The sequence below is a fragment of the Ambystoma mexicanum genome, chromosome 7q (assembly GCF_040938575.1).
Source record: "Ambystoma mexicanum isolate Mex_15411 chromosome 7q, UKY_AmexF1_1, whole genome shotgun sequence".
Taxonomy (NCBI): domain Eukaryota; kingdom Metazoa; phylum Chordata; class Amphibia; order Caudata; family Ambystomatidae; genus Ambystoma; species Ambystoma mexicanum.
In genome coordinates, this window is record NC_090941.1 from 326,608,021 (window position 1) to 326,622,979 (window position 14,959).

Genomic DNA, 14,959 nt, shown 5'->3' on the forward strand with positions numbered 1-14,959 from the left:
TCTCAAGTGAAGTGAGCAAGGTTTGTTAGGGGTGGGTTTGGTTGCAAAGTGCTGTAACCACAGGGCAGGCGAGTTGAGATAAGGGTTGGTTATGTGGGCAGGGCTTGAGTTTTTGGTGTTGCTGTAGGTGGGCATGGTGGTGTGGTAGTATGGTGAATCAAGGGTTTGAAGACGAGGCTCATGGTCGAGTACAGTGTAATGGGATGATGGGTCTTGGATGTAGTGATACGCGATGCTCTGTGTGTACAAGCTGGAGGGGTAGCCGTACCTAGGTGTAAAGAGAGGAGGCAGACTAAGGTGATAGGACTGATAGGAAAAGCATAAATAGGATACTCTTGTGAACTGCCCATTGACATTTGTGGAAGCAAGTACAGGTCTGAGGGCACTTATAAAGAGAGAAACACATAAGGATCCTAGGGGAAAGCGCCACGAGCCTAATCATTGGACCCAATTGTTGACCATTACTTTTTTTGACACTTTTTGCCCAAAAGACGGGGGACTTTTCTGTGTGCAACCAGAAGGAAGAGGTCATCCTTGCGCAGTATTGTTAGTGTGAGGGTCAGAAGTAGGCGTTTGCGACGCAACAGGGACGGACTATTATTTGGACATTCTGACAGTTTCATTAGTTTTTTTAGAGGCAGTGAAACCCCTCTTAGGTTTAGGGAAAGGGAGGTATTTTTCCAACCCTTTTCATATAATAAAGGTTTTGGATCACAAAGATGCCACCACAGTGTCAGAGTCTTACTTCTGACCCCTCATAACCCTGTCTTTAGGAGTTCATCATTCACCCATCAGTAAGAGCAGTTTTATCGCCCCCATGTGCTAATGCAGACTAACCAGAGTGATTGTGCTAACTGGTGTACACGTGGTAAAAGGTTTTTCTCCATCCACCCAGGGCTACTAAAAGGATGGTTTACCATAGATACATTGTGGGAGGAATGCCACTGCCACAGACAGTAAAGATAGCTCAAAGGGTTAAGCGCCTACTACTGATTTAGAGGGGCAGCATTCTTGTGAAGGGTTTTTCTCTACCCACAGGATTTACATAAGTGTCATCACCCCAATGCCTTCTAACAGAGTTCCTCCACATCAGGGTTCAGAGCTCTTTGGTGGGCATTTAGTGTTTAAGCTCCCTGCTGGCTGGCCATCACATGATAATCGGCGGCTATTCAAGTTATATTTGTCGCCATTGTAATGTATGCACCCTATGTGTGCTTAAGACTGTTTACACTCTCAGCAGAGGGCCCAAATGATATTCAGCCGGGCCTGAATGCTTGGTGTACAGAAGGGTCAGTCCTGCAAATATAGAGGTTAGATGCCAAGTAAAAAAAGGAAGGTTCCTGGGAGCGCAGAGACATGATACAGATTGGGGGCAGATGCCTATGTCTGGGGTGTTTGGGTGGGCGGTGCAAATGACCCTAGCTTGTGATGTGGTTGTGGCGGTGAGGGTGTGGTGCTTAGGCTATGTTGGGATCGAGATCAGACAGACATTTCTGGGAGCAGATGGCAATGTGAGGATGTGGCGTTAGGAGTCCATACTTGGTCAAAGTGAGTAATGGTGATGTGGGGACGAGGGGGGGTGCTTAAGTAGCAATACAAAGTGTCATACCTGGGGCAGCACATTGTAATACTTATTTATGGGGTGGGGTGTAGTTTGGGATTTTGGGCAGGGGGGGCGACGAGAGTTTTTGAGGAATTAATACCCATGAATATTGTTTATTTCATGGGGATGGGACGCATATTGATCCACATTATCTGAAAAACACGTCTCGCCTTGATAATAAACAGGTCTGTGATTGTTGAACATCCTCGAGCAATGACTGTCCTTTGGCAAAGGCACATTTAAAAAGACACTGCCTTCACCATGTGACATTATTCTGAGCGTTTGCTTGAATTCCCTGAAGCTAGAGTGTGGGAGTCCTGCAGTGCGGCTGCTCTGACCCACACAGCGTGTGTCCCTATCCCCTCCCCACGCTATAAGGCATAGGTATATGATTGTGGAAAGTTTGCAATCGTTTACATTTCTGGGCACCAGAGTGGACAACTGGCCTGATGAGGTCATCAGCATTATTATACGTTCCTAGCTGCTCAGCCGCCTGCACATTACATGATGGGAATAGTAGTTTTCCTTTATTTTGATGTTTCTGACCTGCACCATTGTTGTGTAACTGGTTCGCTGGGTTGCTCTTTAATGGGCCGAAGAGTGTGATCTTTAGCAAATAATGTGATCTCACTGTGCATTGCCTAAAAGAATTGTGAGTTTTCAGAGCTCACATTTTTATTTTTACAAATACCAGTGTCAAAACAGGACAAAATCAGTCTGTGATTAACAACTTTGAGCGATGGTTGCATTAGGCTAACAGAATCAAATTTAAAAAAGGTAACAACTTAACAAAAGGCATTATACTGAAATGTGTGTGATAATACTGGCTTAGTGACAAAAGACCATGTGTATATGGTGCTCATGGGTACCCTTACTCGCCCATTGATTTAACATGTGCACTAATGGAATGTCTACCGCTTGGCAAAGGAGTGTTAAGATGCTTTGTATATTTTATTCCACAATGCATGAAAAAATGGCAAGCAATGCTGTGTAGAAACATACCATCAGCCACCATGTCATTCGAAGTGAGTCAAGCTTCTTTGCGGTATGCCATGCAAGTACTTGACCCCTTCGACAAAAAACTAATTTTGTCCAGACTTTGAAAATAATGCATTTATTTTCCAACATTTTAATGACTCATTGACTGTGTGCACCCAGTTTAATGCCTATTTGGCAGAGCCTCTGCCTGAGAATCTGCATCTTCAGGCACATCAGTATTGGGTGCAAAACCACCAACAGTGGCCAGATGCACACGTTGGCCTTGCCCATCTCAAGTGCCAATGTTGAAAGGTCATTTTCACAAACCAAGTCTTTATGGGAAGAAAAGAAAGTGCAAGGAGACTCTAAAAATGTATTGCACGATTTACTAGAAATATTTTGACTTGTAGAAATGTTAGATATTACTGGATTAACACCTTCATCGTTATTCTCCAGAAAGCATCCTTAACATCTTGCTCCGAGAGATATTACCCTACTTAAGCCATTAAGCAATTGTGTGTTTACGCTGGAAAAACTTATCCGTGATTTTTTGAAGGGGGCAAACGGGAAAACACTGTTCAACAAAGACTGACATTTTGAAAACACTGGAAAACCACCACCGGAAGTAAAAAAAACTATTAAAATAAAACAGGAACCCCCAACTATACATATCTGGTACATAGACCAAATGACTAATTTTGAGTATTTGCTACATTGTTTTCTATTCTCCAAATGTCCACCAGAGAAAAAGAGCAGTCACAAGTTAACAAAATGATACTGCATCGGTTTTAATGTACTGAATTCTTTTAAAGATACCGAAATTATTTAATCTATAGGAAAATGTGCTTTCATGGAGCATTGTGTTGGCTTTAACAGTTCCAGAAACCAAAACGTGGGTCATACATACTTTCTGCAGCTTGCATGATCACACCATCAAGTTCTTGCTCCAGTTTTTCATATGTTTCTAACCGTGCCTGATACTCCGAATTCTGAGACTGCAGTTCGGTAACACGCTTCTCGGTGGATGCTTGCAAACTATAAATTTCTTTTGTTAAAACCTGAAAAAAAGAATATCACAACAGAAAAGCGCATGAATATGTGTGTGAAATCTATATAAATAAAAATGTAAATGTTTGTTTGTTCAAAATCTTAAATCTCCAAAAGTTCTTCACCAATTACTTTGAAATTTCGACAAAACGTTTCATTCCAATACGCGCATGTTTTTATATACCTACCATACATAAATGTCACACCTGTGACAAGTAAAAACATGTTTTTTCCAAAAAACAGTTGCATCTTGGATGGTGGACGTAAAAGCAACACACTATACTAAATATTTAATGATTTCATTTCAAGGTTTCCGATATAGAATGGCTCAAATAAGTGCCAAGGAAGCGGCAGAGCGACGTGCAGCCAGACTTCAGAATGCACGGTTGCGAGCACGGCAATCGCGTTCTGCAGCTTCAGATCTGCTTCGTTCTCAACAGAATGAAGGCGACAAGCTGGGAATGAATGAAAGAAGTCAACGAGAAACAGCAAATCAGCGTCAAACAAGACTCTGTGCTCAGCAATCACGCAATTACAATCGCCTTGCATTCTGGTACAACCCCCAGCTGATTATTATAGTTTTAGCCGGCATGTTCTCATCGGCACTATGACTGAAGTGTGTCCTAATTGTAAGGCTCTGAAATTTAACGGACAAACAAAAGGAATGTGTTGCGCCACCAGGAAAATTATACTGCCTCAACTTGGAGAACCGCCAGAGCCATTAAAAACTTTGCTTGCTGGATATACCACCAAACCAAAGCATTTCCTATCTAACATCAGGACATACAACTCATGCTTCCAAATGATGTTGTTCGGCACAGAAATCGTAACAGCTCAAGCCATGCCAAATTGCGTTTGCTATCACCATCAACAAAGCTCAAGGACAATCTTTAGAATTGTGCGGTTTAGATCCAGACACAGATTGCTTCTCACATTGACAATTATATGTTGCATGTTCCGACTCTAGAACACACAATATATCTTTCTTTTCCATTTAACCAGACTGAGCCACAGCAACGCGTGGCCGGGTACAGCTAGTAAGTTAATAAACCGAGAGGAAAGGTCAAATTACTTGTTACATGTATTATTTCAGAATATCTTAAGACATTACTGTAAATTCAACTCTCCGAGTGGAATGAAGGGAAGCGCACATTTTAATTGGACTCACAGCTGAAAAGAGAACTTTGAAATGGCCTTGTGTCATAGCTGGCAGGCCTCACAAAATATCCAAAAACACTTAGCATTTTGGTACTTTTGAAAATTGGTTTTATTGATTTTCAACAAGGGTATAGCATTTTCTGTTACATACAACATAACACAATTTTAGATGCAATGCGTTCAATTTAAAATAACATATCTCCAATCCAAACTTTACCCCCCCACCCCGCAACCCTTGAGGCAGCTGGAGATCTCCTTACTGAACTTGGAGCATGGGAGGAGATCATTGACTAATACACTGGTGCAGACATTGGTACCACATTTGGATTCTCTTTTGGATCAACAAAAGCATTAACGGCAGATTAACAGGATAGTACTCCGGCTATGTCGTGGTGCACACTCGACTTCAGTTACTGTATTTGGCTCAGAACTCAGACCATTCAGTGTCAATGGAGGTGCGATCACCGTGAATGGCAGCCGTCAGCTTGTCCATAGTATAGATATTGCGGGAGACATTAATCCGCTCAGATTTTGACGGTAAACTTGCTCTTTTCCAGACGTAAGTGAGGCAGGCCCTGGCCTCCAGCAAGAATCCATGTATCATTTTGGGTACTTTAAGTATATGTTCTTCCGTTTCCTCCAAACCAAACAAAATCAATAGTGGTTGCTTTTCCCTCCCTTCCCCATCAAGCTCTTTGATCCAGCAGAGTACCTCGTCCCAATATGCTTGAACTGCCCCGCAACCCCACCACATGTGCCAGTAGTCTGCTTTTTGGCCGCACCCCCGCCAGCAGAGCGGGCTCGCTTCCTGATACATCCTGGCTAGTCTCATCGAGTCATACTGCCATCTATACAGTAACTTGATCCCATGCAGTTTGTACCGACAGGAGATAGATGACTTCGAGGTCCTTCTGCATATCTTGAGCCATGTCTTTGGAGGGAGATTTCTTCCAAGGTCTTTTTCCCATTTGCATTTCAGGGTGGTTGATGGGGTTGTGTTAATACCAATTAGTGCTGTGTACATTGTGCTAATGAGGCCCCTGGAACATACGTACAGGTCTAAAATTCTCTCAAACGGTGTGAGGTCTCTCTGTAAGGCCTCCTTCCAAACCTCTCGGGTCATCACGCCTTTCAACCGCAGATACAGAAAGACTGAGAGTGGGCCTATGCCCAGGGCATCTTCTAGCTCTTGGATGGTAATGAATGCATTGTTTCTCCGCAGTTGCCCTGTCCTCTCAAGCCCGGCCTCGTACCATGATTTGAAGCTGCCTGGATTAGGGATATCATCCCTGGCGCCCACAGGTGTGTTAGGGGGGAGGGCCATGTCGTGACTCCTTTCATTCCTTTGTTTGGTTTCCATATCGCCCATATAGTCCCAAGGATGGGATGGTTTTTAATACTGTTTCTTAGTTGGGAGCTTGGTACCCATAACCATTCTCCCAAAATAAAAGGTCAAAGATGGTAGTTATCTAGACTTATCCATTGGGGTTCTTTCTGTTGCCTGAAGTGCGGGATTAGCACTCGGAGTTGGGCAGCTTTGTAATAAAGCTCTATGTCTGGGAGGCCTACCCCACCATCATCCTTACGCAGGTGTAGTAGGGCCAGGGGAACCCTGGGTTTCCCATTTTGCCACAGGAAGGTATGTAGGATTTTTTTGGTGGTTGTGAAGAAGTTTTGGGGTATTTGGATAGGAAGCATTTGGAATAGGTAGAGTAGTTTTGGGAGGATCACCATTTTGATGGTATTGAGGCGACCCATCCAGGAAATGGTGAGTCTTGTCCATCGCTCGATATCTTTCTGAATCGTGTGTAGTATGGGGGGGAAATTGGCTTCAAAGAGGCCGCCCAGGTCTCGGGTCACATTGACGCCCAGATACCGCAGAGTGGTAAGACTGATCTTCATCCCTAGAGATGCAAATCTTTCTACATTTAGGTCCCTGCTCTTGTCGATTGGTATTGATTTTCAGGCCTGCCAGTTGACCATACTCCTCAATTATTTCCATGGTCGCTGGTATCGAGCTCAGGGGGTTGACTGTCTGGAGGAGGATGTCATCCGCATATAGGCCTAGTTTGTATTCCTGGTCGCCTACTTTAATCCCTTCCACCCTTTTATCGAGCCTCAGTTTCTGCGCAAGTGGTTCAAGGGACAGTACGAATAGAATGACTGATAGAGGGCAGCCCTGTCTGGTTCCTCTCTCCAGTGCGAACCATCTTGAGTAGCCACCGTTCACGGCCACAGAGGTCTTGGGGGTGGAGTATGGAGCCTTAATAGCGCGGGAGAGTTTAGGGCCAAGACCTATCCAGGTTAAGACTCTCTCCAGGAACTCCCAGTCCACCCTGTCGAAAGCCTTTTCGGCATCAAGAGACAGGAGAGTTGGGTCATCAGCCCTCTTTTGTGCCTCGTGTATCAAATGCAGTGTTTTCCTCATCGTATCTGCTCCCTGCCGTCCCATTACAAAGCCGGCCTGATCTGTGTGAATCAATTTGGGGAGGTGTGCTTCTAGTCTGGCCGCTATTACTCTCGCGTCGATTTTGGCATCTATGTTGAGGAGAGATATGAGGCGATATGATGCGCAATACTTTGGGTCTCTACCTTCTTTTGGGATGACCGTTAGGAGGGCCTGGGTGAAGGATGGGGGTGCTTGTCCCATGTCAAATATACTGTTGAACAGGGTAACTAGGAAGGGGGTAAGAAAAGCGGTGAACGTTTTGTAGAAGCCGGGGGTGAAACCGTCGTCCCCTGGTGCCTTCCCAGACTTAAGGCGTTTGATGGCCTCTGAGACCTCATCCCCTGTGACCGGTGTGTCAAGGGCTCCAGCCTCAGAGCGAGTGAGTTTAGGGAGTTCTGCCCCTCTGAGGTAGGCATCTACGCTCCCCACTGGGGGATGGGGGTCACAGGTATATAGGTCTTCATAGAAGAAGGCAAATGCCTCTTGTATGCCTCCGGGGTAGATTCGACCATGTCTACGAGAGTACCATCTGCCCTTTCTAACATGTCCACCCATCTTTCTGGTCTTTGTGCGCAGAGCCTTGCTGCAAGGAGGGCATCAGCCTTGTCTCCTTTCTCATAGTACTTTTGCTTGAGATATTGTAAGGTCGGTGACACCTTGCCCAGTTCCATGGTTTTTAGCTCGTCCCTTAATTCCTTAACTGTTGCGAGATGTGTGGATCTATTCTGCGGGGACGTCTGGACCAGGCTTTCTGCGGCCACTAGTTTCTGTCTGATATTGGTCTCAATTAAGGTACGTTCCCGCTTCTTCCTTGCACCTTCCCTGATCAAAATCCCACGCCAGGTAGCCTTAGCCGCCTCCCATATGTTCACTTTCGTGACTTCACCCGTATCATTGGTAATGAAAAATTATTTAATTTAGTTTTCCAGTTCCTCTCTGAAGGCCGTGTCCGACCATAGTCTCATTACACCTCCACTTCGTGTTGCGATGGGGGAGATCTTCCCAGTCCAGATCAACCACAACCATGTAATGGTCAGACCATGAAATGGGGTGTATGTCCGCACCTTGGAGTATTCTCATTAGACCCTCGGAGAGGAACATAGTCTATTCTTGTGAGCATCTCATGGGGGATGGACCGGAAAGTAAATCCCTTGTCTAAAGGGTGTAAGTGACGCCAGCTATCAGCGAGGCCGTAAAGGGCAAGGGTGGTTTTGATTTCTGCGTGTGCCTGTGTCTGAGAGGTTTGGGAGGGGTCGGGTGTGGTTTGCCTGTCCATGGTGCTGTCCATCCATGTATTGAAAATGCCCCCTTGGATGGTGTGGCCTTGTGCTTTGTTAAACATCCACTCGGTTATCTTGTGTAGGAATCTATTTTGGCCCTGATTAGGTGCGAAGACTGTGGCAAGGGTTACAATTGTGTCCCTGATGGATCCAACTATCAGCATGGCCCTACCCTCTGTGTCGGACCAGGAATTCAAAATCTTTATGCGGATGCTTTTTCGGATTAGGATTCCCACCCCAGCCTTTTTGGAGATACCTGAACTCCAGAATGTGTGCCCAATCATTCTGCTGGAGATCCCTTTCTCACTGCCTCTCTTGTAGGAACATAATGTCGACATTGGACCTCTTGAATTCTCTCGCGACTAGGGAACGCTTGGTGGGGGAATTGAGGCCCTTTACATTGAGTGTGCAAACACGTAGCCATTGCGGTCTAAAGTTTGTCGCCATTACGGTCAACCAGTGTGAAGTGGTATTCTAGGTACGTCTGCCTCGTTACCTCTATCCTAGGTGCCTGCCATATGCCTGCCTCCATATTAGTAAACCGAGTCTCACCTGTCATTGAGAGACGCTAAGCGCCTCTGGTGCTCAGCAGTCAGCGGTTTAAAGGGCGTCTTCTCCTGCCCACTCTTCCCAGTACACCTCTATCCCCTCTGACCCTTTAGGTTGCATTATCCCTCCCTCCAAACCCCCAAAACTGTGCGGCGTCCGATCCGGCTGGGTTATGTTCACCCCATCGTTCTCGGACCACCAGCGGGAACCGTACCTGGAATGGTCCCGTTCTCGTACATATACAACGTAACCATGAGCCCCCAACTCACCCCCTGCAATATAGGCACACATTAACAAACTGAACTGCATTTGTACATTTGTTTCTTAAACTTGCGATCCCGATTCAAGGCTTCAGACATGTCACCTTACGGGTTATTAATGTTCCTCTGTTACTTTTGGTCATCACCTGTGTATCCACGTTCCATAATTTGCCCCCACTGTCCGCCCACCTCCACTTTCCTTACTGATCCCAAAAGCTGAATGTCCCACAGCGCGCATGCATACTCTTACCCTTGTCCATTTCGCAAGTGCATCTTCTGCGTGAGGTGGGGCGGGAAGAGGGAGGGCAATGGTGTGACAACTGCCCGCTGGTGCTCAACAAGCGACTGACCGACAACATCAAGGGCCGCCGGTCAGCCCGGTGTAAGTCGTTCGGTGCACCAGCAGGAAGATAGGGCAGATAAGGAGACATGATGAAGTTAGTGTTCGGCTTCCTGAGAAGTGTTCATCCTTCTATATTTCCTAGAGCCTTCCATCCTCTTTCTACACGGGCCTTTAGTGTTACAGTCTGTTGTCTCTGATCTTTTCTCGCTCTGGTTTGATTCATCTTCTGAGGCGCCCAGTAAGTCAGCAATGCAACACCGGATGTCCTTCTCAGTGACCAGCTTTATGGTGTTACTATCCCACTCAAAGGAGAGTGAGAAGGGGTACCCATAGCGGTATCGCACGCCCTTCTCTTTTAGCATTTTAGTGAGAGGGAGGCACTTCCTCCGCATTGCAAGTGTGAGGGATGACAAGTCTTGGTAGATGGAGACATGCCTCGATCCCAGCGTGATTTGCGGGGCATTTCTGGCTTTGTCTAGGACCTTAGCCTTGTCTGCATAATTATAAAAGCGAGCGAGCACCGTTCTGGGACCTCCCGGTCTTCCACCCGCTCTGTGGACACGGTCAATTTTGGGCTCGTCAACCGAGTCATCATTGAAGAGTGTTTTCATTATGCCATGCAATGTTCTCTTTAGGTCCGACTCAGTCTCGCCTTCCTTATCTGGGATTCCAAAAATGCGTATATTATTGCGCCGTTCTCTGTTTTCTAAGTCATCAATCTTTAATCGGAATTCCTCTTCTCTGGCTTCAAGTTCAGCAATTCACACGTCCATTTGCGTCTCCAGAGTATTCAAGGATGATTGATTGTGCTCGACTTCCTCAAGCCTATCCTCCATTTTATCCATCCTCTGGGTGATTTTATCAATTTTGCCACCAATGTCTGCTCTCATGCTCCTCATTTCGTTGAGAATATCAGCAACGTCCGCTTTTGTTGAGGCTGCCTCAGGCTTCGATGATGCCATATTTGTGGTTCTATACGGTCGATAGCTTTCTCAATGGCTATCTTGCGGTGGTGCGAACTGGTATGCTGCTAATCTCTCCTTGGCATTCATGCGTTGTATTTGGTAATATTTGTGTGACTCTCACAAGGGTGTTGTTAGTAGCTGCTTGGAGGGTCAGTTCACGGTATTACAGTCCCCAGAGAGCGTGTGGTCTTGCCAGTTGGGGGGGCACCATGTTGGGGGGCCCGGAGTGCTGGGGGGGCAGGATTCGTATAGCACTTAAGTACGTCAGCGGTCGACCCTACCACAGCGTTAGAGTTTCGTGGGGCGGGAAGTCCTTGAGATGGAAGATCCGAGAAGGGCACACGCCCTGCGGTGTAGGGGCCCAGCTCTCGGGGTAGCTTGCGCCGTCAGGGAGGGGGGTTAGTCCCTTCCTTATGGAGAGGATTCCTCCTGTATTTGAGTTGTGTATCTGAAGGCTATTCCAAGCCGGCTCCCCACTCTTTAGTTTATAATGGATGCCATGCGTGATCGTGGGGGAGGTGATCCCTACGTGGAAGTAGGGCGCAGGGCCTTGTAGTCTGATCCAGGCCTGGAAGGTGCTGGATGGTGCGCTGCCCGGGACGAACAGGCCGAGGACGGTGGCCTTGCTCCGTCTCTCTTTCCACGTTTATGGCACCTTACCTTGGGGGTGCAAGGCAAAGTCCGCCTTGGGATCAAAAGCGAGGCACCCTGCGATGGGGTTCTGTGAGGAGGCTGGCAGGCGCGCCGAAATTCGCGCCTTTTATGGGTTGATGGAGGTTCCAACGGGCGCTCGTGCGGGCCCGCTCCTGATGCTCCAGGGGCAAGTACACGATGCACGGCAGCAGTGGGGCAAGGGGTATGTCCCGTCGGTGCCGCTGGAGTATGGATGTGGGCTGAAGGCACAGGTTGGCAGGCTGGCGACAAACAGTGGGAGGCGGGAGCTCCGAGGCCTGAAGGGTTTCGGTTCGGTCAAGTCCCACAGGCCGTAACTCAGCGAAGCAGCCTCCGTTTTGGCTCGAAGTATGGGGGCGGGGGGGCTCTGTGTCCCAGATCGGATCAGTCTCTTACCCCGGAGGGGTCCAGAAGTGGGGGCTCAAGCCACTTTGGAGGACCTCAGGACGGAGCGCACGCGGAGGAGCTGGCCATCCGTGCGCCCCCTGGCGGCCAGTCGCATTTTGGTACTTTTAGTTTCGTTATTCCTAGTATAAGCAGAGGCCTACATATACAGACATGCAATGGGCTGCTGACTAAAAAGGATTAGCTGAAGGGGCCATGCATCATATTGAGACACTTGGGGGCTTTTAAATGGACTAGCTATCCGCTAATTAAATGCAAGATTACATGCACAGTTAAATATCACATAGAAAAATCATCACCTTTTATACAGAGAAGACCAAATCAGAATCCGGAGAAAACCCAACCAGGACCACAAACCGAATACTGATCAGTTGTATATGAAACAGCCATGCGAATCTACTGCAATATCGTAATAATTAGATCTTTATGTAGTGCTTCATGTTGGATTCCTGCCACATTATAGAGCTTTAATTAGAACTGTTCTTGTTACGCAAGGTCACGGTCCTAAACTTTTCAATCTCAAAAGAATAAAGGGGCAGAGTCAGTTCTACTGAGATTCAAACTCGAGGTTGCAGGCCACACAGACACATCCAGGGAAAGCCAGGCTTGGGTAATGGGCAGTTATAACAGACTAGGTATTCTCAACCATTTTCAGACAATTGCAGTCATGCTCTCGCACTCAGGGGACCTCAGTGGTCAGCCTTGTTCAATGTGACCACTGTTCATTCTGACAAGGAGGAACCCCTTGCTTTTTTCTGTGTATTCAAGCTGGCACACAACCAATTCGTACCCTCTGCTTTCAATAACAAGGTTAGGATCTCTGCCAATCCTCCTCAGTCAAAAAGCAATCTTATCTGGAGTCTCCCTCATCTAATGTTAAAGCCTAGGAGCTAGTGCTTAATTCAGCTATGGAGCGTAAAGTTATTTTTTACACCATTTTTACATGAAACCCCTTTTTCTGCTATAACAGGTTGAAAATTAAATACTCAGAGGAACTCCATGGTCAAAGATTGGGTGGAAGCGGCAGAAGAAATTGATACTTCTGCCCTCCCTACCCTCAGTTACGGGTTCGCCATTACAAAAGAGTTTTTTGTAGTATTTCAAATGGATGTCTATCAGTGTGCCTTGAATGGGATCTATGTGATCACTGCAACCACACAAAATTGCGTTGGCCACAAATGCAGCCTTATTAAACCCCCTTTACACCACATAGCTATGCAGAGGGGGGGGAGGAGACCCCTGCAGCCCTCCCCCATATTAATATAATATCCCATACACCCTACATATATATGTGGTGTAAAGGGGGTGTTTAAAATAAATAAATAAAAACAATTTAAAAAAAAAAGGGGCATTTTGCCCGTCGCAATTGTGAGGGCGACATTCTCGGCCATTTCCCCTTGAATGTGATTATATCTTTGCAGGTCAGCAGACAAAGGCAAGAATGATCGAACACTCACTAATTTAACAGTGAAAGTTGGAATAACAAACAGATCTAGAAAAATATAGACACGCCTGAAATTATGGAGACTGATCACAAGAATTCTAATACTACATGATACTCATATTTTTGGGATAATCGGTTTGAATTATAATCTTTGAGACCAAGATAAAAGACCCAATACTAAATTTAGATGATCACATGTCACTGGAACATGATAAACATACAACTTCTAAGAGTTTCTGAAAACGTGCTTATTTATCTTCAGAACTTCTTCCTAAGAGAGTGCAAACTTAACACAAAGTGATTTATTGCCCATCAGCATTACCTCTCTTGGACATCTCTCTTCCAAAGAGGATTTGGCTGCATAAATAAAATGTTAGAAAAGATAATGAATCCTTAGCGACATTTTGAAAAAGCTGCAGTAGTGTTTCAGTGTAAACCACACATATAATCACTTCAAGTCCTAAAAATGAGCACTGTTATCACACATACTGGTTTTGTAAAAAGGTTTAATTTCGGTTGCCAGTTGATTTAGCCTTGGACATACCTCTTGCTGTCATTGTACTATTCACATGGTCTACGGACCCCACACGCCTACACACAAAATGTTTAAAGAATTACTAAAAAGATGCAGTATGTTAGAGAATTAAAAGAAATCAATAGCACCCTACCAGTAGACACCTGAATTTCTAATGGTTAGATCTGATGCAGTTTCTGAAAGTGTCAACTTCAGACACAACAAAGTCATACCACACAAGCATATCTTCTGCTGAGCAAAAGCGATTTTTAGAAATGTTTATTTTTAATTAATGTTTTAAGAAAGCTCATTCGTTTTTACAATCAAAGAAGCACTGCTAGAATGCATCCTGGTAAACCGGCCTTCAAGCTGTACCCTCTTCAGCTTTTTTACACATTACACAGACAATTTCTTAAGAACCCACCATCAGGTTTTCTGCGAGTGTACCACCGAAACTGCTGAAATACGAACAGTCCATGACGTCGTCTTTGGGCCAGACTCTGCCTACGCTTGCCGAACTTCTATATTTTTGTTTATCATGGACTACCCCCAAACAGTGCCTACTAGTTGAAGTTGCTTAATTTTCCATTACCGAAAAATAAATCTACCACCCAAGCCTGTTGCTCCAAAGCAGCCAACAATTACTCAAACAGAAACGGGGTTCAAGAAAAACTTTTACTTTCAAATGCTCTCCTCTAGCAAAGTTTCATGCTTTCCCGTGCTTGCCACTTGTAGGATCTGTTGCATGTCACAGTTAGCACAGAAAACACAGAGCCTCAAGGACACTTCAATGGTCTTTTATTAAATTGGTGAGGGGCCTACAGCCGTCCTGCTCCCCCTCACCTCCCCATGAAACTCCTCCGTAACCCAGACGTCCGTAGCAGCTGGTTAGTGCAAGAGAATGTTGACCCTTACTATTATCTTTTTTAATTTATTAGTGTTTTCCCTGAAAGTAAGTAGGAGAGTGTGTTACTGCTTCTCTGTAAGATTCACCTGGCTCCACTCACGTCCACTCTCATCTCTCCCTTCTACTGTACCTCATTATTTTCCCTTGTTCCCCTCCCCCCCACCCCCATCAACTTCCTGTCTCTCTGCTGCTTCACTCCACCTTTTGATGTTAACTCATTTCACCCCCTCTTACTCTATCACTGCTACTACTAATCCTTGCACACCATCTCACCAAAGAAATCAAGCCCTTTACCTGCAGTATCTCACTCTGCTCAGCTGCATGCCCTATCCTGCTTCCGCCACCTTCAACTCTCAAAACACCAGTTTTCTGGTCTGCCATGCAC

At 45.8% G+C, this 14,959-nt stretch overlaps 1 protein-coding gene across 1 annotated transcript in view; it reads right to left on the minus strand.

The window, feature by feature from the left end:
• PIBF1 (progesterone immunomodulatory binding factor 1) overlaps positions 1-14,959 on the minus strand; it is a 1,771,771-nt gene that overhangs the window by 671,389 nt on the left and 1,085,423 nt on the right. Inside the window, exon 12 of the mRNA XM_069639889.1 lies at positions 3,489-3,639. Within this exon, the coding sequence (XP_069495990.1) occupies positions 3,489-3,639 (151 nt within the window). The remainder of the gene's footprint in view (positions 1-3,488; positions 3,640-14,959) is intronic.